We start from the raw sequence: 23,346 nt of genomic DNA, 5'->3' as shown, positions 1-23,346 counted from the left end.
TATATTTTTGGTTTGATTGTCCTGATCGATAAACGACATCCGCTCGGTAAATCCCGTTGGCCGGCTGCGGTTCGGATGCGGCGGCCGCTGCGTTACGGTATCATTTATCTCTGTACACGCCCTGAACATACAACACACATATAACATGTCTGCCCCGCGTGTTAAACGGGTTCCGGCCCCTCTGGGGCATTTTCTTTACCGTATCACACGGGGTTCGGGTTACCCCACCTTGGACCATATTTATAAAGGTAAAGTGGGCAGTGTTGCACCTGGGGCAATCACCATGGAAACGCTGCTAACCGCCTTGATAAATATGGTGATCCGGTTACTATGGTGTCCGCGTCCGGCCCATACTTTTTCCTGTTTCTGCCCCGTTTTCGTTATATAACAGTAACACAAGTGCTCAGCGCACGTAATCTCTGCCCCCGCCCCCGTGTTCCCCCGGCCCCCACACCGGCCCCTGACCTCGGGGGAACTCTTTATGGGAGTGAAATGCTTGACTCGCCCCGGGATAACCCCCCAACCCCAATATAATTAATATATAGATCCCCCTCGTCAATAAGCAGATATCACAGACCGAGCAGCTGCTGCCCCGGGAACGGCCCCTGCGGGGTATTTAATAAATAAATAGAGCGCGTCAGTAACGGACGGCCCGGTGACTCCACTTACTATCCGCTAATTTACCGTAAGAACGAAATGATTGATCCTCGCAAAGAAAAAAGGGATTTTTAATAAAATAATCTAAAAGTCACATTTTCCCCTTAAATACGACGCATTTGATTTCCTTATATATTTTTAGCTATATTTACTTTTCATGCATTTTTAATAAATTCTTTAATCTCTAAGGGCTATATATATATATATATAATCCTCTATACATATATCTTATATACAGCAGGGCAATAAGCGCGTCAGGGGGGTCATTTTGCCATCTCGGGGTAACTGTAGGGGTGTAGGGAGACTCTGCTTATTTGCATATAGGGGTTAGTCCTCGTGATGCCCCACCCACTATGCATAGTAATCTGCCAATGAGGAGAGGCTTTATACCAGAAATTAATGTACAGATTCCCACGGAAATTAACGCCCGACATCCTCGACGTTATAGCAAAATACGCAGAATTTAACCCGAAACGCCTTTTATAAATCTAGATTTACGATAAACCAGAAAATTATATATAAAATAAAAATCTTAAAAAAAATATTTTAAAAAAATATAAAACGATATATCGGAAGCCCAAATCGTACCGAAGAGTTCCGATCGCTAAAGCCGGGGGCATCGACCCGCGTTGGGGTAAATCTAATATTCTGGGGCATTTTATTCACCTTTTGGCCTGACGGGGTCTCTGCAGTTCTGCCGCTTAGACGAGGGGTTCCTCCCCCGCAGACCCCCAGTTTGCCGTCCGGTGCGACGTTTCCAGCGGCTGGTGCGCGGCAGCCAATGGGATCGTAGCGTTATGGCCGCACGCGCGGCGCGGCCGGGGATTTAGCGGAGCGTAATGAGATGGCGGCGGATGGGAAGCGCGATGCGGCCCCCGTTACGGGGGGATTAGCGCCGGTTCAGCCGCAAATAATAAAAGCTTTTGTGTAAACTCAGAAGCAGAAGGTTTAGGCGGCGCATGGCCGGCGCGCTTCGCTTGCGTCCGTACGTCAGGCTTTCAGACTCTTTAGGCCCCTGTGGCCCCTTTCATTCCTGAAGTAACGTCTCTCTCCAGTTAAAGCCCCCCGTGGGGCCGTGCGTTAGAGGAAGGATCGGGGGGTCCGTCAGCTGCCAAATTCCGCAATCACTGAGTTCTTCGCAACAGCAGAAGCCGAGGTACGGGATCTGGAAGAGACGCGGCCGGTTACAGCGGAAGCACCCGGAAAACACCCGGGGGCCAAAGGGGCCGATGGCTGCAGAGCTAACACTCTGCGGGATGTGCATTAAATATGTGCCATTACCATAGCAACCAAACAAAATGGAAAACCCCAAATCCTGGTGAAATCTCAGACGCGAGGCCCACCTGGTCACCCGGATTATCAGATTCATTTACCCCCTGCTGGGGTAAACCGGGGGCCGTACAAAACCAAAGGGGTGACGTCCAGTTTGAAGGTTGCTATTTGGGCAATAAAAGGGGGGGATCTACATGCAGCCCCTTTAATATTAACCCTTTAACAGTCAATCATAAAGAGTCGCCAAATGGCTTTAATACCGGTCTTCATGGAAACCATGGAGATCACCCATAACATACTGGGGGGCAAACTGGGAGTCTTCTATATGATCCCAGCTGGGGGGGGGGGTTTACGCAGCGGCCCCCGACCCTTCTGACCTTTCTGACGACCTGCACGAAGTCCTTGGCGTTCTGGGGGGTGAGGCCCTGGAGCTGGCGGGTACAGGCCTCCAACGAGGACGCGTGAGCCACGATCAAAACGTTATTTCCTGCAAACCAGGAAAAAGGGGAAAAACATCATTATAGAGGGAAAAAAATCACCATCTCCGCGTCCCCCTCCGCGGGTTCCGTTAGGAGACAAAAAAAACCCGGCTTCGCCTGCGCGGATCTGCAGTAAAAGCCCCACCCCCAGAGCGCGTGTCCCGCACACGCAAAGCACACGCGGGAGGCGGGACCCACCTTTCCCGTTACATTCACTGAGGATTTCCTTGGTGACGTGGAAGCTTCGGCTGATGTACGTCTCGTACGTCTCGGAGGGCAGCAGCTTGCTGGCGGGGAGGTGAGGTCTGAGGGCAGAAACACAACGGGGGGATTCGGGATCTCGCAGATACCCCGGGGGGGGGGCGCAGCATGGGGGGGGCATGGGGGATGGGAGCAGCGCAGGTTCCCGGGGTTCGGACGCCATCTTTTACCTGTATGTTGTATCGACGCTTAGATTGGCCGCCGCCAGCTCTGTCGGGGGGATCCAGGCGGGCAGCGAGCTGCCGGAAACCCACTTCGTCCACTCAAATAATCCCGGCTCCACCCGGATTTTACCTTTATTCTCTTGTTTTAGACCTGAAAGATTGGCTTTATTGGTCTGGAATTCTGATAATTATTATTATTTAGATCATCAGCGTTATTATTACGATCGTTATCGTGTCATCATTATTATCGTTACTATGATTACAGTTATTATTAGAATTATTGGCATTACGTTGTTACTTTAGTTTTTTGTTGGTTGTTGGGATTATTGTCACTATTATAATTAGTTATGATTATCACTATTATTACAGTTATAATTATCGCTGTTAATATTATTAATTATCACTATTATTATCGCTATTATTATGATTATTACTATTATTAGAGGCCCCCGGGCGGCGGGTTACCTTTCAGGACGTTGTGCGCGGTCTGGACGCAGCGCAGTGATGGCGAGCAGTAGATGAAGTCCACGACGGTGTTACTTTCCAACAGAGCCTGTCCTGGAATCACAGAACACGCAGTAAGCGTCACGCGTGTAAACTGTGCCGCGATCGTACAACCGGAGCATTAACCCCTGCAGCCGGGTTCCAGGTAATTGTCCAACATGTTTTTGTTGGGCCGAATATCACAGCTGGGGGGGCAGTTATTGTCTGACACAGGCTGGGGTCTGAGGGGGGAGTTCTATGACAGAGGCCGGGGTCGGGGTCGGGGGGGGGGGTTAAACCTACCAACCAGCTTCGCTTGTTTGCACCCGAGCACCGTGATCGGGGCGTCCTTCTCGTATTCTCTGTAACCTCCGCTCCTCGGGGGCAAACTGGGCAACATGTTTAAATTTCTCCGCACGTAGTGGCCTGTGAACGAGAACCGCGCGTTAGTTTAACCCCGGCAGTAGTACCCCCCCCGGCAGTAATACCCCCCCCTCGGCAGCACGCAGATACCCCCGCGCGTCTGAATTAGCGGCACCTTTTGCGTCGAAGCACTGGGACAGCCAGTATTTCCCGAACACCACGTCCATCCGCTCCCCGTGACGGCAGACAAACAGACAGCGCTTCCCGGGGCCCGGCGCGGCGTTCAGTCTCAGCGGCTGCGGCCAACAAGACATCGAGAACAGAAATCAGTCCCACGGAACCCGAACTTCACGGAACATTACAGGCTCCGGACATCAAGACGTCACACAACGGGCATCATAACAAAAGGGAAACGGTTCACTCAGGGGGTAATAAATAAATGCAACAGCCTCCCAGCAGTAGATGGTAATACAGTGAGGGTATTAAACATGCATGGGATAGGCATACGGCTCCTGAATCTAAGACGAGACCAACGACTGATTAAGGGTTGAGTCGTTACAGCAGGAGAAACGGGTGACTAGACGGGGGCCGGATGGGGGCCGACAGGTTCTACGTTTCTATGTTTCCGGATCCACCGACCTGCATGGGCTGACAGATGATGGTGAGGGACGCCGCGTCTCCAAGGAAGTTCTCGTCGTGCGATTTCCTCTCCAAGCCGCCGTCCCCGACGCAGATGGCTGACGAGGAATTCAGGAGGGAATACGATCTGCAGAGAAATCAGAGAGCGTCAGGGGGGCGCTTGGCGTTTCGGGGTCCGCGGGAGGAGAATTTAACCCGGAAAGCTCCGGAGCGAGGGCTCCGCGCAGGCTCCGGCTCGCGTCCGACTCACCCGTGGAACACCCAGGTCCCGCACTCGTCGGCCTTGGAGATGTAGTTCTCGGGCAGCAGGCCGGAGCAGCCGGTGCCGAGCGACGTGCCGAAGGTCCAGCCCTCGCTCGAGTTACTCTGTTCTGCCGGAGACGTGAAGATGAAGTCGCCGGGGAGCAGCTCCAGCTCGTCGTCGTTCTGCGGCAAATACGGGTACAAGACCTGGAGCGTCTGAGAGAGAGAGAACGGGGAATAATCACACGTTTCCACGGTAACCGGCATATAAAACGTCACCTATTACCGCAGGTTAACCCCAAACGTAGCGGGGAGCTGAGTGCCAGAACCCGCCGCCATCATAAGCCCCGCCCATGGATTGGCACATAACGCCTCCTCCCCCCCGGGGGCCGGCGTCTACCCCCGGCAGCCAGCGTCTTCTCCAATCCCCTTGGGGGCCGGCGTCCAAACTCCTACCCTCTCCGGGGCAGATTGTCACTCGAACCGGCAGAGCTACCGTCCATGCGCAGCACGCATTCCCGGGGTCCCCGAATTAAATCAGGACCGCGAATCCCGCCGAGCTCTACCTTTGTCTCATAAAAAAGATGCAGAGCCTGGCGGGACTGTCCTGCACAAAGCGAGACAGTTGGGAGGGATGCTTCATTGGGATTGGGGGCGCCCGGCCGGCCGGGTTTATACGCGTAACGCTACCTCGTGATTGGCGAATCGGATGTCTCGGGAGAATATGGCGGCCACCCAATCGCAGCCCAGCGTGACGTCGATGCCGTGGGCGAGCTTCTCCAGCGCGGGGAGGTGAGCGGCCTGGAAGTGATACGCCAGCGTGACGTGCAGCTGCTTCCGGTGCGGCTCCACGCGGACCTCTGGGGAAAGAGACACGCCGTCAGGAGCCCCCGGGGGCCGGCGTCTACACCCAACCAACACCCCCCGCCATATACCTCCCCGGCGTCTTCTCCAATCCCCCCTCTACACCCGGCATCTACACCCAACCAACCACCCCCCGCCATATACCTCCCCGGCGTCTTCTCCAATCCCCCCTCTACACCCGGCATCTAGACCCAACCCCCTCCCCCTGCCATATACCTCCCCGGCGTCTTCTCCAATCCCCCCTCTACACCCAACCTCCCCCCCCGGGGGCCGGCGTCTACACCCAACCCCCACCCGGGGGCCGGCGTCTAGACCCAACCCCCTCCCCCCTGCCATATACCCCTCCGGAGTCTTCTCCAATCCCCCCGGGGGCCGGCGCCTACACCCAACCAACCAAAACACAGTTTTTGTTTCTTTGTTTTTTTTTTATAAAGAAATAGTGAAGATTGTAATATTTTCAGCTGCGATTCGTTATGGAAACAAATAAAAAAAATCTGATATTTTCATAACAAAAGCCGATAACCGGCCAAAACCTTAACCCTTTTATGGCCAGATATACACGAAAATGATTGTTTTTTTGTTGTTTTTTTTTAAAAGGGGAAAAAAATTAGTAATTTCTGTTACTTTCTCTGAAATAGAATAAAATGGGTATTTTGCCCGTGTTTAGGCGGTGAGCGTCGGTATCGCCCCATCGCCCGGCCACAGAGACGTTTCTGGGGTCGTTATTGTTGAGTAAAACTTCCTGAAAGGAAATGGAATCATCACGGACAGGAAGTCATGACATCATCCACGCTCGCTTTCTATTGGCCGAGCTGCAAGGTGCTCGGGGAGAAGATTAGCAGCTAAACCAGTGAGATCCGGAGTTCGGCAGAGTCAGCCGCGGGGCGGCGGATCCCGTCCGACTCTGTATCAACTGAAAAGATGGTGCAATAACTCGGCCAATGCTTGGGAAATAATAGGGCTTTATCTACTAAACAAGGAGCTGCAGGGAGAGGAAGCCTTTCAGTTCATATTACCAGCGAAATCTGCAGCGCTGTACGATGTGTGTTATTATTATTTATATATCGCCGTCATACTCCGCAGCGCTGTACAATGTGTTATTATTATTATTTATATATCGCCGTCATACTCCGCAGCGCTGTACAATGTGTTATTTATATATCGCCGTCATACTCCGCAGCGCTGTACAATGTGTGTTATTATTATTTATATATCGCCGTCATACTCCGCAGCGCTGTACAATGTGTGTTATTATTATTTATATATCGCCGTCATACTCCTCAGCGCTGTACAATGTGTGTTATTATTATTTATATATCGCCGTCATACTCCGCAGCACTGTACAATGTTATTATTATTTATATATCGCCGTCATACTCCGCAGCGCTGTACAATGTGTGTTATTATTATTTATATATCGCCGTCATACTCCGCAGCGCTGTGCAATGTGTGTTATTATTATTTATATATCGCCGTCATACTCCGCAGTGCTGTGCAATGTGTGTTATTATTATTTATATATCGCCATCATACTCCGCAGCGCTGTACAATGTGTGTTATTATTATTTATATATCGCCGTCATACTCCGCAGTGCTGTACAATGTGTTATTATTATTTATATATCGCCGTCATACTCCGCAGCGCTGTACAATGTGTGTTATTATTATTTATATATCGCTGTCATACTCCGCAGCGCTGTACAATGTGTGTTATTATTATTTATATATCGCCGTCATACTCCGCAGCGCTGTACAATGTGTGTTATTATTATTTATATATCGCCGTCATACTCCGCAGCGCTGTACAATGTGTTATTATTATTTATATATCGCCGTCATACTCCGCAGCGCTGTGCAATGTGTGTTATTATTATTTATATATCGCCGTCATACTCCGCAGCGCTGTACAATGTGTTATTATTATTTATATATCGCCGTCATACTCCGCAGCGCTGTACAATGTGTGTTATTATTATTTATATATCGCTGTCATACTCCGCAGCGCTGTACAATGTGTGTTATTATTATTATTTATATATCGCCGTCATACTCCGCAGCGCTGTACAATGTGTGTTATTATTATTTATATATCGCCGTCATACTCCGCAGCGCTGTACAATGTGTTATTATTATTTATATATCGCCGTCGTACTCCGCAGCGCTGTACAATGTTATTATTATTTATATATCGCCGTCATACTCCGCAGCGCTGTACAATGTGTTATTATTATTTATATATCGCCGTCATACTCCGCAGCGCTGTACAATGTGTTATTATTATTTATATATCGCCGTCATACTCCGCAGCGCTGTACAATGTGTGTTATTATTATTTATATATCGCCGTCATACTCCGCAGCGCTGTACAATGTGTTATTATTATTTATATATCGCCGTCATACTCCGCAGCGCTGTACAATGTGTGTTATTATTATTTATATATCGCCGTCATACTCCGCAGCGCTGTACAATGTGTGTTATTATTATTATTTATATATCGCCGTCATACTCCGCAGCGCTGTACAATGTGTTATTATTATTATTTATATATCGCCGTCATACTCCGCAGCGCTGTACAATGTGTGTTATTATTATTTATATATCGCCGTCATACTCCGCAGCGCTGTACAATGTGTGTTATTATTATTTATATATCGCCGTCATACTCCGCAGCGCTGTACAATGTGTTATTATTATTTATATATCGCCGTCGTACTCCGCAGCGCTGTACAATGTGTTATTATTATTTATATATCGCCGTCGTACTCCGCAGCGCTGTACACTGTTATTATATCGCCGTCGTACTCCGCAGCGCTGTACACTGTTATTATATCGCCGTCGTACTCCGCAGCGCTGTACAATGTTATTATATCGCCGTCGTACTCCGCAGCGCTGTATGTTTTCTCACCCGCTTTCTCCAAAGCTTCCCGTGCGAAGTCGGCGGCGAATATCTTCAGGACGTCGGCGCAGTCGTCCGACACGAAGAGGCCGATGAAGTTGGAGGAGATGTAGAGCTCCAGGGGCAGCGGGGCCGGGAACTTGGATTTCCAGCTTGAAACCGTCGTCTGCAGAGCTTCGCAGAGAGCGTCGGCCTTACTGTCTTCACACTGCGGGCAGAGCGGCCAACAAAGAGTTAATCTTCCATCATATATAAATTAACACTTAAGGAGCCGGGGGGGGCAGAAACCGACCAACGACTGAGGGGAAGGAGAGGACGCCCCTGGGTCCGGGACGGGCTAAGAGAAGGTGACCCCCCTCGGGGCGGGCTAAGAGAAGTTGATCCCCCCCGGGCGGGATAAGAGAAGGTGCCCCTCCCCCTGGGCGGGATAAGAGAAGATGCCCCCCGGGGTGATGCTGTCACAGTGTAAACTGCCGTTTGTTGTTTTCTGGGGTATTAAAGCCCTGATACCCCCGCCCCCCCTGGTCGCCGGTGCAGGTATCACCCTCAGCCGGACGCACCACAAAGAACTGGCAGAGGGTGATGTGCGGGAAGATGTTGTGCGCTTTGTTTTTTCCGCACGTCTGCTTCGATTGCTGCCAGAAGTCGTTGAGTTTCTGCGCCAGCGGCCCCGTGGGCCGTAAGTAGAGGACGTACTCGCGGGGCAGGGGGTCGTCCAGAAACGGGTCGTCCAGGTGAGAGAAGAGCCTGCAACGGAAGAGCAGATATAAGAACCCCGCCACCCGCAACCGCGGCTCCGCCCACACAGACCGCGCGGGAACCCACCAATCACAGGCCGCCTGGACGCTCCGCCCTCCCGTCGACGCCAACGCTTTCTGCCTGAAAGGGAGAAACAGAACAGCGTTAAACTCACCGCCCCCGAGGGGCCCCCGACAGGAACAGTAAGGGCCCCGTCACTCATTTAATAAACACCCAGCGACGCCCCCCGTTTCTGCCCCGCGGTTTGTCCCAATTACCCAAAAGAATTGCCTAGAATATTAACCCTTTAATAGTCCACCATGAACGGCTCTAATATCCGTTGTCATGGAAACCTTGGCTTGTCACTATTTAAAGATACATTTAATGGAGTCACCTGCAATCAAGCAGGGAGATCAACCATAACATACTGGGGGGGGCAAAAAGTCAGAGTCTTATAAACGATCCCAGCGGGGGGGGGGGTCAGGACGGAGTCGGCTCCGGGTAAAACATGCACTGCGCATGTTCTAGAGAATGGCTCTGCTGTGTGATGTCATAGCGGGGTGTGCCTGTACCACTTCTGCTGGGAGGCTGTTCCACTTATCTGCCACCCTCTCAGTAAACTAAAACTGCCTTACATTATATCTAAGACTATTAGTTATTGTTTTATGTAGCGCCATCATAATCCATAGCGCAGTACAACAGTGTAACTATCACTGCCCCCCCCCCCCCCGCGCATGATCTCTGAACGGAGCCAAAGAAAAAGAGCTCATTGCGGAATTATTTTATTTTAATCGTTTTTAGTTTGGAAACCAGTGGCGACCCCCCCCCAGCAACTCCCATCCCCCCTCGGGGCGACCCCCCCCCCCTCGTGGCTCGGTTTCCGCTCTCATTTCCACCACTTTTTGCTCCATTTCTGTAAGAATCTTTTTCGCGTCACCAAATGATCTAAAAATATTCCACTGAGATGACAAATAACGGCTAAAAATACAGAAATGGGTCACCGGGAGACCGACGTGGCCTCGATTTACAAAATCACTTCTTCCGGAAAAAATTTGATATATTTTATAGAAAATTTTTGGGATAAAGCCAGACGTTCGCATCATAAAACAGGAAGGCGCATGTTTAATGCGATGCAGCGCTGCGGACTATGACGGCGATATAGAAATGTAGATTATATTATTATTTCCCGGAATTATTTACCGTTTTCTGTAGAATTCCAGTCATTTTGTGAGTGCGGCTCACGGGTTTTTGGTCGTCGCTGTTCAGGCATGAATGTGTTAACGGTTTCTAAAGTGTTTTCACGTATTATTAAAGTCCCGGGGCTTCCGCCGTTCGTGGAGTCCGGGGTCGTGTAACACGCGTGTGCCGGTGTCATGGCGTCCCGGCCGCACACAGACCAGGCGCGTGCCGTTAAGCGGTTGAAGCCCCGCTCGCTGTCACAGCGCTTTGACGAATTCCGGAGAAAATATTGTGAAATCTGTCGTTTTGTTGCCGGGGAATCGTTACAAAGCGTCACCGGCGTGGGGGGGGGTATGGGGGGCTTCTAATCACATTCTGGGATTAGCGAGACCCCCGGCCCCCCGCAGAGACACATTAAACGGGCAAACACACAGAGAATGGGGGGTCCCCAGATGCACGGCCGGGCGCAGGAGCTGGAACCCCTTCTATATTAACCTTTTACCCCCCGTCTCCCGGCCGCACTATAAATATATTGGAAAGATTCTGCTCGTCCGATGCGTTTCGCGGCCGCCGGCGACGTCGGGAAGGAACGCTTCTGTTTATACATTTTGATTATCTTGCGAACAGGAGCCTTTTGTGCCGCGGATCTGTGTCGCTCTCCGCTCCGCCGCCGGGACAGATCTCTGATTGGTGAGCGGAGCGAGAGCTCGGCCTCAACGACCGCTTTGTCATTTTCCACGTGAACTTTGATTAAAAAAAAGTAAATAAACAGCCGCTTAACATCCGACTCCCGGAATCCGAGAATCAGCGTCACCCCGAGTTACAAGAGACTGAAATCTAACACTAGAGAGTCAGAGGCAGACATGGAAGGAAGTAGATAAGTGGAGCAGCCTCCCAGCAGAAGTGGTAGAGGGTAATACAGCGAGGGTATTAAACATGCATGGGATAGACATACGGCTCCTGAATCTAAGACGAGACCAACGACTGATTAAGAAAAACAAGAGACTAGACGGGGGCCGAATGGGGGCGTTCTACCGGCAGGTTGTGGGTTAATTATTCATTATTTACCCCCCAGGTAACGGCAGGTAATTGAGCGAGAGCCTCCGGTGGCCTCATCTCCCCGATCGGTGGCCGTTATATCGCCCACATACCCCGGCGACTGGCAACCCGCGAAGCAACCAATCCAGGGTTAAAACGCGCCGGCCGCCATTTCTCACCGGGTTCCGGGTAAAAGGGGAACCGGAACGAGCCAAGGGCCCCGCCCAACATAAAAACCCGCTCTGGGGTCACTTCAGCCCTCAACAGCCCCGCACCCTCTATACCTCCCCAAATACCCTCCTAACTGCCCTCCACTTGCTTCTCTCTCTCCGCTGCTCCTATTCTCTGCCCCACCTGTCCAGAGGAGCTTACAATCTACCCTCCCAATACCCTCAGCCATGAAGACGTCATCTGCCCTCGCCACCTTCCAGACCTCCGGCCGCCGACTTCTCAACATACCCCTCGCTACAATCACATCACCCTCAGTCATGCAGCCCCCTCCTTCCTCTCCTAATAGATCGTCAGCTCCTGGGAGCGGGGCCGTCCTGACAGGTGTCAATCTCGCAGTCAGATTGTATCCTGGGAATTTTAATGTTATGGTAACAGCGCTACAGTGTGTGCTGGCGCTATATCAATACATGCAACATCCTCACCACCGCAAGGGGTTAAATAACGAGAAAAAGCCCCCGGCCCTCGCGGACGGAATATAACGAAAGCTTTCTAAACTTTTATTTCATTCCCGGGAACTCTTTCAGTTGCCCCTGCGGGGGGGCTTCATACGACAGCCGCCTCTCGGGGGGGGCAACAGAACCCAGCGTCACTCGGACCGCCCCCTGATGGCACCGCTTAAATGTATCAATCACAACCGGCAACAAACTCCGGCCCGAGGGCCAACATCGGGGTATCAGGGCGAGGATCTGGCCCAAAAACGCGCCGGCCGCAAACTGGGTCTTACCGGTACATGACAGGGGGTAATTCACAAAGAGATGTTTGGGGGGGGGGTAAATATCTCAGTGAAAGTTGCCCCAGGCTGGTGCAGTTATATGAACTTGAATGAAGGTGGGGCGAGGGCAGCAAAGATAACGGCAGCGTAAGAAACCCGTTACCGGACAGCTTCTGGCAGATATCCCCGCTGCAGAGTTCACCCCCCCCCCCCCCCCGGTAAATGCTATTATATGGGGAGAGCGCTGCGGGTCTCCGAACCACTTAACGGTACCGTAACCCCCCCGCCCGGCACTCCCGTAAATAGATAAGGAAAGCCGCCACTCACGCCCGAGCTTTGGGGAATCCCATGGACAGCAGGATCTCCAGGGAGGATCCATGTTTGACGGTTCCTGCGCGGTGCTGCCGGTTCCGCCTCGGGATGATTTTGCTGTATAGATCTTCCTTCGCAGCCATAGCACGGAAAGGGTTAAAGCGTCACCCCGGGCACTCGGCCATGTGACTCCCGGACGGAGGGGGGGGGCAGCTTCCTGCGGCAGAGACTCTGCAACCGGCTGATAGGAAGTCACTGATCCCGACCCCTCTCACCCGCCGTGCCCCGGGCAGAGCCCCTGATACCCGGCCGGCCCCGTCTCACCCCTGCAGGTATTTGTCGCTTTTTAGGACGTGTTCGGGTGGCTCGGGATGCGCCGCGAGACTCCGCCCCTCCGCTGTCAGTAACGAGGCAGCGGATACATTGTTACAGTCATTGTCCTCTCTTTACCGCCCCCTCGCGGCGACTGACCGGCATCGCACCGGACGGCCCAGAAACTCCATTCATGTTTATCAGACGTTCGATTAAAACACCGCGCAGGAAACCGTCATTCATTCCTCACCGGTGACCGCGTCACCGACACAACAACCGATCTGCCTCCCAGCCTCCTGAAATAACGCAGCTCAATAGCAGACAGAAGCCCCAATCCCGACAGTCCAGTCCCAATAATAGATCAAAGTCCAGGGATTTCCCAAACTGCAGATTTATATTGAAGTTTCCGGACCTGATACATTTGCGTCTTTTTCTCATCTAAATGAATGTTTTTATTCGCATAGCACCATCACATACGCAGCGCTGTACAGCAACGCTTCCTGTATGCTTTAACACAAATTGCACCGCAATCTGGCGGCCGTCGGCGCTGCTGGAAAATATTATTCCATAAACAGAAGCTTCGAGCGGCCACTTCCCCGTCCGGCGCTGAGAGGCTTCTCTCTTCTGCTTTCGCACAGGTGACCGACGTGACTCTCGGCTGTTATTTCCACTTCTTGGTTTCGCGGCTCGCACTTTCCAAAGGTTTCACGCCGTGGGAGTCTTTCTACAGAACGACCGATACCGCGGCATCTTTTGCCACATCCTGCATTAACGTTGCATCGGTTTCCATGGTGATTGCACTGGGTTCCAAGAATTTGTGCCGCAATCCAAGTAAAGCCATCCACTGGAAGTCACTTTTTACACGACTTCTTCATACCAACCCCGAAGACGTCAGAACACGAGGGGAACGTCGCCCAACCCCCCAAAATACCTAAAACCTGCCAGGCTTCTCACCTGGGGCACCAAAACAAGAGTGGTTCGTCCACACGAGGGGACTCACGGGGGACTCCTACAGGTTACGGTCTATGGACGCATGAAACGCTCTGCTGCGTATAACCGGGAGCCGGCGCCGTACAGACCGCATGAAACGCTCTGCTGCGTATAACCGGGAGCCGGCGCTGTACAGACCGCATGAAACGCTCTGCTGCGTATAACCGGGAGCCGGCGCCGTACAGACGGCATGAAACGCTCTGCTGCGTATAACCGGGAGCCGGCGCCGTACAGACCGCATGAAACGCTCTGCTGCGTATAACCGGGAGCCGGCGCCGTACAGACGGCATGAAACGCTCTGCTGCGTATAACCGGGAGCCGGCGCCGTACAGACCGCATGAAACGCTCTGCTGCGTATAACCGGGAGCCGGCGCCGTACAGACCGCATGAAACGCTCTGCTGCGTATAACCGGGAGCCGGCGCCGTACAGACCGCATGAAACGCTCTGCTGCGTATAACCGGGAGCCGGCGCCGTACAGACCGCATGAAACGCTCTGCTGCGTATAACCGGGAGCCGGCGCCGTACAGACCGCATGAAACGCTCTGCTGCGTATAACCGGGAGCCGGCGCCGTACAGACCGCATGAAACGCTCTGCTGCGTATAACCGGGAGCCGGCGCCGTACAGACGGCATGAAACGCTCTGCTGCGTATAACCGGGAGCCGGCGCCGTACAGACCGCATGAAACGCTCTGCTGCGTATAACCGGGAGCCGGCGCCGTACAGACCGCATGAAACGCTCTGCTGCGTATAACCGGGAGCCGGCGCCGTACAGACCGCATGAAACGCTCTGCTGCGTATAACCGGGAGCCGGCGCCGTACAGACCGCATGAAACTCGCTTCTCATGAAAACTACGATCTGTACAACGGCTATTAAGGGGGCAACTTCCATACTGCCAGGCACTTCCTGCAGCCTCTCACCACCTGTGATGTCATCACAAACAGGAAGTGCTTACCCAAAGTTTTTTTTAATGCAAATGATATAAGGAAACGACTGCCCAAACCCTACTTTTAGTTTGTTTGCTTACTCATTAAGGGTTAAAAATAAAGCTTAAAAATCCTATTATCACCGGAACGCCGCTCCGCGCTCAGTAACGACACCACAGAGTGTAAAGAAGAAACGTTTAATCGCAGTCGGAATATTTAAGCGACCAGAACACAAGCGCCACCAACACCCTTGATTTTCTCCTCGGCTTTCCGGCTGAAGAACTTGGCCTTCACGATGAGCGGCTGCTTGGGGAGTTTGCCCTTTCCGAGCACCTTGTAGTAACCCTGCGGAGGGAAGAAAACGGGCGGTAAGAGCGGTGCTGCGGCTGCGCCCCGGGGCCTCGTCCTTCCGGAACCTTCCACATTACCGGAACACAATGTTACTGAACTGGTGACTGGTTGAGCGACAAGGACAAGCAACCAGTGAATAGAGATCAGTGTTGGCTCTCCGAGGACTCTAGCACACCAAGGCCATCGGAGGGGCCAGGATGTGACTCTAGTCTCGGGTTCAGTTCCTTCCGGATAATTCCGAGGCACTAAATCATCCTGCTGTCCGGGCACCAAGTATAACGTCCCACATCACCCAGTGAACGCTCCGGCCTTTACCCACAGTCACGCTAACCCCGCTTCCCTCTTACACGGTCGGGATTTACCCCGATCTCGCCCCCCTGAGGGCCGCCTCCATCCCCACACTCTGCCCCCATGGACTCAAACCAGCTTATTTGGAGCAGATAGGAGGCAGAATCCACAGCTGGTGGACGTGGAGATGTCGGGGTCTCCACTCCTCGCTGAGCCGATTTACTGAACACGTTTCCTAAACATGCAACTCACAGCGTGAACGGCATCGATGACGGGGGCCGGTCCCGCGGGGTTCTTGGCGTGATTCAGCCTTGTCTGCTCGCTAACGAGGGTCCACAGCTTGTCCAGGTTGATAGTTGGGCAGAAGAGCTGATTCTTCTTGAGATGGTAACGTCTCATACCGACTTTGCCAAAGTAACCAGGGTGGCTGTAAAAGAAAACATGATATTCAGTCAACCGGCAGGAGATCCGGCCCCCGGCGCCTCCAAACATTCACAGGTAGACAGCCCCCGCGGACAGCCCCCAACAATACTCACTATTTATCGAAGTTGATTCTGTGGTGATGCATGCCACCGGCGTTACCGCGTCCACCAGGGTGCTTCCTGTGTTTACCTATCGAGAGACCAACACATTAGGCCAGAGAAGTGACATTTTCACCAAAGTCACCAACAGCCAGTGATTGGCCGGCATGTCAGAGCCAGTGTCATGGAGCCAGTGATTGGCCGGTGTGTCAGAGCCAGTGATTGGTCGGTGTGTCAGAGCTGGCGTCACGGGGACAGTGATTGGCCGGTGTCACGGAGCCGGTGACCGGCTGAGCTACATGGAGAATCAGCCGGTATATAAAGCCCCGCACTTTCTCTCCGAGGACTCTAGCACAACCAAGCGACCGGCAGCGCCAGGACGTGACTCTAGTCTCGGGATTCGCTGCGTCTTATTACATATTAAACACGCGGAGCGCGGTGGCGGCTCTTACCGATGCGGCCGTGGCCATGGCTGACGTGGCCACGCAGCTTCCGGGTCTTTCTCATGCGGGAAGGCTGTCAAAAAAAAAAACAAATGGCAGAGTCAAGAGCAGAATAGATTTAAAATAAAAAAAACTGGCAAATGTAGGGGAGACCGCGGAGACCTGTCACTGACCCGGTGACTGATTGAGCTACGGCAAAACCCAAGCAGTAAATACAGGTCAGAGTTTGCTCTGCGAGAGCCCTAGCACACCGAGGCGACCGGCCGCGCCAGGATGTGACTCTGGCCTCGGGATTTACCGCCAGCAACCGGAGAGAAACCGACGCGGATTAACGCGAAACCCCCTGCGGGAAACGCCACAAACCACCGCAGACTGCCGGCCCCAAACAGCGTCAACTACTACATAACAGCTTTCAGGGCTTAAACCCTTATCAGAGGGACGCCTGCAGGTCACCGGCCGCGGACTACTCTGCGCAGAAACAACGGGGCGAGAACACAGACTTTAATATAAAAGGCTGCCGCACAGAGCCCGTTTTAAGTACAGCACCGAGTGCATCCGTCACCCACCCCGGAGGCCTCATCCCGCCCCGGCCACACGTGTCCCCAATACCCACTTTCTCTCCCTCTCTTGCCGGGACTAAGCGTCCCGGATCACCCTCTGCCCGCCTCCCGAGGAAACCTAACCAACCGCAGGGGCCTTGTGGCCCCTCAGGAGCCACCATTTTCAGGGGCCCAGTCCCACGCGTTCCTCCTGCTTCCTACCATGTCGGCGGCTGCAGCAGAAAGAGAGAGATCTCGACGGCCCTCGCGAGATCTTACCGCGGCCTCTCTGATCTCACTTCCGCTCGCGCAACCGGAGGCAGCCTATTAGACTGCTATACACCAGAGACAATAGGGAATATTTTAGAATATGTCGCCTGGAGTATCGGCCGCCATAATCTTGGTTTCTTCCCCTGAGGCACACTGTGAGGGGGGGCAAAACGCAGAAAGCGATAGTATTTCCCCATTCCTGCCCCAAACCCCAAAACAGCAAAGTGAGGAAGAATTGCGAATTTCTTTTAGTCTCTCATTGCAGTTTTTTCTCCACGGCTAGGGTGCCTCAGGGATTTCTAGCACGATAATTTTTGAGACAAAAATGTGCAAAATTGTAAACATAACTTACAACAACATCTTAAGCATAATTTAGGTCAGTTAGATCTGGTTTGGTGCAATTGTTTCAAATATGTTATATTTGGGCGCTGTTTGGGTCATTTTTCACGGAAGCCAACCGGGGCTAACGGGGAGGCTGCTGAGCGCCCCGTCCGCCGGGCTGGGAAACGCGATGATAAAAGATGGCGCGTTAATGCCCTGAGTTCCATCAGAACGGATCGCGCTGTCTCTGTTATCGCGATCTATGATGCACTTAGGAATGGCGGCAAGATCCGAAACACAACCCGAATGCTGTAAACAGACGGGAATTCCTTCCACAAACAAAAACCCTTCACAGAATTAACCGCCGCACCTCACGGGGGTCGAATAATAATCTGTGCCCATGTACTAATTCATATAGCACCATCATACTCCAGAGCGCAGTACACACAGGACCTAAAGTGCATCTCAAAACAATCTGGATGTAGGAGAAAGTGAGACGATTCTTGATGGAACATTTACAATTAACCTGTCCTGGATAGGCTCGCTGGATTCATCTCTACCACTTCTACTGGAAGGCTTTTCCATGCATTTACCTCCATCTCTGTACAGTACTTAGGAAATGAGAGGCGCGTGTTGGGGTTTTGGGTTCGTCTGCTGTGCAGAGAGAGTCCCTTCCAGCTGAGTTTTAAGAAAAAAACATGAGCGCCCGAACAGGGACTTGAACCCTGGACCCTCAGATTAAAAGTCTGATGCTCTACCGACTGAGCTATCCGGGCTCACATGTCAGCACAGAGAGAAGAGTCCTGGAGGAGGGGGTGGGACGGTATAGCCAATAACCTCCATGCGAGGAGGGGGCGGGGCAGGTATAGCCAAATATGTCCATGGAGGAGGAGGAATCAAGGCAGGTATAGCCAAATATGTCCATGGAGGAGGAGGAGGAGCAGGTATTGCCAAATATGTCCATGGAGGAGGAGTCCGCATTTATATTAACTTTTTGTAAATTCACATTTTTTTTAAATTCGGGTACAAACAGTAAAATGCGATGTTATCTGAAAGATTCATGTCTGTCCCCTTTAGAACGGAACCTTTTGCCCCGAATCAATTCTATTAACGTGATATTAAAGTCGGATCCAAGGGCTGCTACATTGTATTCCCGTCTACAGGAATATTATTATCAATTATCAATATTATTATTATTATCATCTTCTCAATGATTGTGTTTATTTATATAATTGCGTCTCTTATTAAACTTGTTGTCTCTTTTATTCCATGTTTTGCATGACTAATAAAACCATTTGGGGTTATGAATGGCAGCTGCTTATTATCGCCCTATTCCCCTGCAGTGGGATCATTAATTAGCGCCCAGAGTAATCCGAGTGTTTATTTCGGGTGCCTGGAGGGTCCCATCTTCTTCCTCCCTCTCTATATATTGGAGAACAAATAGTGCTCCCTCCAAACCGCTCCCTACCCTCCACCAGCTCCTTCTGCTACGGTAGGTCCTATTAGGGCACGGGATACTAAACCGGGATTTTACTGCTAACAGTCTTTGCCGGGGGGGGGGACTTTTGCCAAAGAAATTTACAGTAAATGATTAAATTTTATTAGAACGTAAATGACATCAGTAAGTCATTAATCAAACAGATTAATAAACTGTATGTATTCACTACCAAATAACATATTGCTTTTATTGACCTAATTCATTACAAATATTATATCTAAAAATATGTATATAAATATTTACGGTTTGAACCTCGCACCCCCCAGTGCATGCGCAGCGGTGTAAACCCTTTTTATTCCACATACATTAATAATGCAGGGGTTGTATTTATTGTAAATATTTCCTGGTTCACAAAAATGCCTTGAATATCCCGTTTCTTTATAAATCAGCAAAGTATATTTAAGCGGTAACCGCGTATAAAGCACTCAGCGACGCGGGGGAAGTTTCACCAATTTCCTGTTTTTTAAATGCAGCATCAGAAATCACTTCTGTTATTTATTAAAATGAAACAGAATAAGAATGATAAAAGGGGTGTAATTATGATGTCATTATGATGTTGGTTAATATTTAGTCCCCCAATCATATATATATATATATATATATATATATATATATATATATATATATATATATATATATATATATAGTTAGATTACTGGCTGTTACATTGTAACACAGAAACGCACCTTCATCCTGAGCGGGGAGGTAAACGTGCATCTTACTAAAAGCGTTTGCCGTTGAAAATTACGTTTTATTTACATGTAATTATAGAATAAAAGGAAATTAACCACTTGATGACCAGATCTATTCGATATCCCAATGGTTAGAGATGTTTTGGTATTTTTGTCTTTTAAACTATAAGTTTCCTGGTTAAAACTCAAATGCACTCAAATTGTATACGGGGTTTGTCTTTATTTAAAGCTTATCGTACGCACAGCTCTAACTAATCCTGTCCATACAACTCATTATATACCTGTATATTCCTCATATTATATACACTCTCCGGGCCCATATAACTAATCCCGTCCTTATAACCCGTTATATCCTGTATATTCCTCATATTATATATTATATACTCTCCGGCCGTATAACTAATCCCGTCCTTATAACCCGTTATATCCTGTATATTCCTCATATTATATATTATATACTCTCCGGCCGTATAACTAATCCCGTCCTTATAACCCGTTATACCCTGTATATTCCTCATATTATATATTATATACTCTCCCCCGTATAACTAATCCCATCCTTATAACCCGTTATATCCCTGTATATTCCTCATATTTTATATTATATACTCTCCGGCCGTATAACTAATCCCGTCCTTATAACCCGTTATATCCCCGTATATTCCTCATATTATATATTATATACTCTCCGGCCGTATAACTAATCCCGTCCTTATAACCCGTTATATCCCTGTATATTCCTCATATTATATATTATATACTCTCCGGCCGTATAACTAATCCCGTCCTAATAACCCGTTATATCCCTGTATATTCCTCGTATTATATATTATATACTCTCCGGCCGTATAACTAACCCCGTCCTTATAACCCGTTATATCCTGTATATTCCTCATATTATATATTATATACTCTCCGGCCCATATAACTAACCCCGTCCTTATAACCCGTTATATCCTGTATATTCCTCATATTATATATTATATACTCTCCCCCGTATAACTAATCCCATCCTTATAACCCGTTATATCCCTGTATATTCCTCATATTTTATATTATATACTCTCCGGCCGTATAACTAATCCCGTCCTTATAACCCGTTATATCCCCGTATATTCCTCATATTATATATTATATACTCTCCGGCCGTATAACTAATCCCGTCCTTATAACCCGTTATATCCCTGTATATTCCTCATATTATATATTATATACTCTCCGGCCGTATAACTAATCCCGTCCTAATAACCCGTTATATCCCTGTATATTCCTCGTATTATATATTATATACTCTCCGGCCGTATAACTAACCCCGTCCTTATAACCCGTTATATCCCTGTATATTCCTCATATTATATATTATATACTCTCCGGCCGTATAACTAATCCCGTCCTAATAACCCGTTATATCCCTGTATATTCCTCGTATTATATATTATATACTCTCCGGCCGTATAACTAACCCCGTCCTTATAACCCGTTATATCCTGTATATTCCTCATATTATATATTATATACTCTCCGGCCGTATAACTAATCCCGTCCTTATAACCCGTTATATCCTGTATATTCCTCATATTATATATTATATACTCTCCGGCCGTATAACTAATCCCGTCCTTATAACCCGTTATATCCTGTATATTCCTCATATTATATATTATATACTCTCCGGCCGTATAACTAACCCCGTCCTTATAACCCGTTATATCCTGTATATTCCTCACGTTATATATTATATACGGGGGGGGGGGTTCTTTCTAGTTGACGTCTCCACTGTATCAGCATGTACTTCTTCTTAATACATAGATTCTTTCTCCCTATCATTACTGACATCCGGCTAATCCTCTCACAAGATTTCCTATTCTCCTAAAAACAAAATAGGAGATGATATTTTAAGTCTTATGGTTTTCCCCCAGTTCAGAAACATAGTAACGTCCAAATCATTTGCCACATCGAAGGACCGCCAAATGTAAGAAGACGCGCCAGAGCCGGATTCAATGTCATGCAGACCCAGGAAAGGAGCGCAGGACAGCGCCGGCGCGTGATCTCTTTCGGTTTCATGCAGCCATGAAGGTTTTTTTGTAATTATATCACTTTTTACTTCCGATCCCTTCGTTCTTGGTCGGGAAGAATGTTTCTATTAACGCGGACACAGAATCAGACGTCGGTGGAGTTTTTCCTCCTGGGGTTCCAGCTGCCGAGGTTCCGGGCTCCTCTCTTCGTCGCGCTCTTTCTTTTGTACAGCGCCACAATTATGGGGAACTTTCTGATCATCGCGCTGGTGAATTTCTCTCGCGCTCTTCGCTCTCCCATGTATTTCTTCCTCGGTCATCTGTCCTCGGCAGACATCTTCCTCACATCGAGCATCGTGCCAAACATGCTATTCCTTATCCTGAATGAAGGAGGCGCGATATCGCTTGCAGCGTGTCTCACGCAGCTCCAGTGCATCGGCTGCTCCATGACCATAGAGTGTCTTCTGCTGGCCGTGATGTCATACGACCGACTTCTGGCGATTTCCCGGCCGCTACGGTATAACGCCATCATGGACCACAAACTGTGCCGTCACCTGGCTGCCGGGCCGTGGTTTGTGGGCTCCGCCGTCGCTCTGGTTGTAGTCGGCCTCGTCAGTCGTTTGGAGTTTTGCGGCCCCAGACTGATCGATCACTTCTTTTGCGATGTTTCCCCGCTCCTGAAGCTTTCGTGCTCCGACACGTTCATCGTACGGACGGAAGTATTCATTCTGTCCTCGTGTTTCGCTCTTTTGCCCTTCGCATTTATAATCTCCACCTACCTGTGCATTTTCCAGGTGATATTCCTAATATCTTCGTCCTCCGGGAGACGCAAAGCCTTTTCCACCTGCAGCTCTCACCTGGCCGCGGTCTGTCTGTATTACGGGACGCTGATCGGTCTGTACGTCGTTCCTTCCGATATCAGCTCCTTTAACATGTATAAGTATATGTCGCTGCTGTATACGCTGGCCACTCCGTTCTTCAACCCCATGATATACAGCGCGAGGAATCGAGAGATCAGGAGAGCTCTGCTCAAAACCATCCACACCGTGCGCGGACAAGCCAGAGTTTGATGGAATTTCGGATACAATACGATCCAATAAAATACAATAAGATACAATACGATCCAATACGATCCAATAAGATACAATACGATACAATAAGATACAATACGATCCAATAAGATACAATACGATACAATAAGATACAATACGATACAATAAGATACAATACGATCCAATAAGATACAATACGATCCAATAAAATACAATACTATCCAATAAGATACAATACGATCCAATAAAATACAATACGATCCAATAAAATACAATACTATCCAATAAGATACAATACTGATATTGCTATCGGACTAATGTTTAGTTTTTTAGTCTGTAAAATAATAATAACGACATTTCTGGTATTTTAAAGATTTTTCTCCAGACAGTAACAGGAATCGCTGAGTTTCCCCGCTGTCCCCGGCGCGCTCCGCTTACACGCTATCGCTGGACGGATATTATTATTCCCTCCGTAGTATAGAAGCGTAATACCGGTCTGTGTTACTGCGGGGCACTAGCCGGTGAGTGCTTACTAAGGGCAGGATAATACCCCCTGCTCTCTGTATAACACTCTATCTATATAATACCCCCCCAC

The 23,346-nt window shown here is 49.8% G+C and overlaps 3 protein-coding genes and 4 non-coding genes across 7 annotated transcripts; 1 reads left to right on the top strand and 6 right to left on the bottom strand.

The window, feature by feature from the left end:
* Positions 1-1,477: 1,477 nt before the first annotated feature.
* UBASH3B (ubiquitin associated and SH3 domain containing B) lies at positions 1,478-12,896 on the bottom strand. The gene is made up of 14 exons (XM_053451859.1): positions 12,550-12,896; positions 9,150-9,203; positions 8,885-9,071; positions 8,334-8,532; positions 5,252-5,421; positions 4,569-4,777; positions 4,319-4,445; positions 3,855-3,975; positions 3,620-3,742; positions 3,299-3,391; positions 2,840-2,984; positions 2,607-2,713; positions 2,307-2,416; positions 1,478-1,822 (listed from the first exon to the last, which is right to left on the bottom strand). The coding sequence occupies exons 1-14, from the start codon at positions 12,675-12,677 to the stop codon at positions 1,685-1,687; spliced, it is 1,911 nt and encodes a 636-aa protein (XP_053307834.1). The 5' UTR covers positions 12,678-12,896; the 3' UTR covers positions 1,478-1,684.
* Positions 12,897-14,942: 2,046 nt separating this feature from the next.
* Positions 14,943-17,215, bottom strand: RPL27A (ribosomal protein L27a). Its single transcript, XM_053452621.1, has 5 exons — positions 17,126-17,215; positions 16,374-16,437; positions 15,937-16,012; positions 15,653-15,827; positions 14,943-15,106 (listed from the first exon to the last, which is right to left on the bottom strand). The coding sequence occupies exons 1-5, from the start codon at positions 17,126-17,128 to the stop codon at positions 14,978-14,980; spliced, it is 447 nt and encodes a 148-aa protein (XP_053308596.1). The 5' UTR covers positions 17,129-17,215; the 3' UTR covers positions 14,943-14,977.
* On the bottom strand, positions 15,197-15,328 carry LOC128470812 (small nucleolar RNA SNORA3/SNORA45 family). Its single transcript, XR_008346077.1, has one exon. It is a non-coding gene; the product is annotated as a small nucleolar RNA SNORA3/SNORA45 family (small nucleolar RNA).
* On the bottom strand, positions 16,188-16,319 carry LOC128470814 (small nucleolar RNA SNORA3/SNORA45 family). Its single transcript, XR_008346079.1, has one exon. It is a non-coding gene; the product is annotated as a small nucleolar RNA SNORA3/SNORA45 family (small nucleolar RNA).
* LOC128470813 (small nucleolar RNA SNORA3/SNORA45 family) lies at positions 16,525-16,656 on the bottom strand. The gene has a single exon (XR_008346078.1). It is a non-coding gene; the product is annotated as a small nucleolar RNA SNORA3/SNORA45 family (small nucleolar RNA).
* Positions 17,216-18,197: 982 nt separating the features above from the next.
* On the bottom strand, positions 18,198-18,270 carry TRNAK-UUU (transfer RNA lysine (anticodon UUU)). The gene has a single exon. It is a non-coding gene; the product is annotated as a tRNA-Lys (tRNA).
* Positions 18,271-21,818: 3,548 nt separating this feature from the next.
* On the top strand, positions 21,819-22,769 carry LOC128470484 (olfactory receptor 11L1-like). The gene has a single exon (XM_053452378.1). The coding sequence runs from the start codon at positions 21,819-21,821 to the stop codon at positions 22,767-22,769; it is 951 nt and encodes a 316-aa protein (XP_053308353.1).
* The last annotated feature ends 577 nt before the right edge of the window (positions 22,770-23,346 follow it).

Source organism: Spea bombifrons, chromosome 12, assembly GCF_027358695.1.
Source record: "Spea bombifrons isolate aSpeBom1 chromosome 12, aSpeBom1.2.pri, whole genome shotgun sequence".
NCBI lineage: Eukaryota > Metazoa > Chordata > Amphibia > Anura > Pelobatidae > Spea > Spea bombifrons.
Note: the sequence above shows the minus strand (reverse complement) of the source record. Positions and strands in the feature narration are given on the sequence as shown.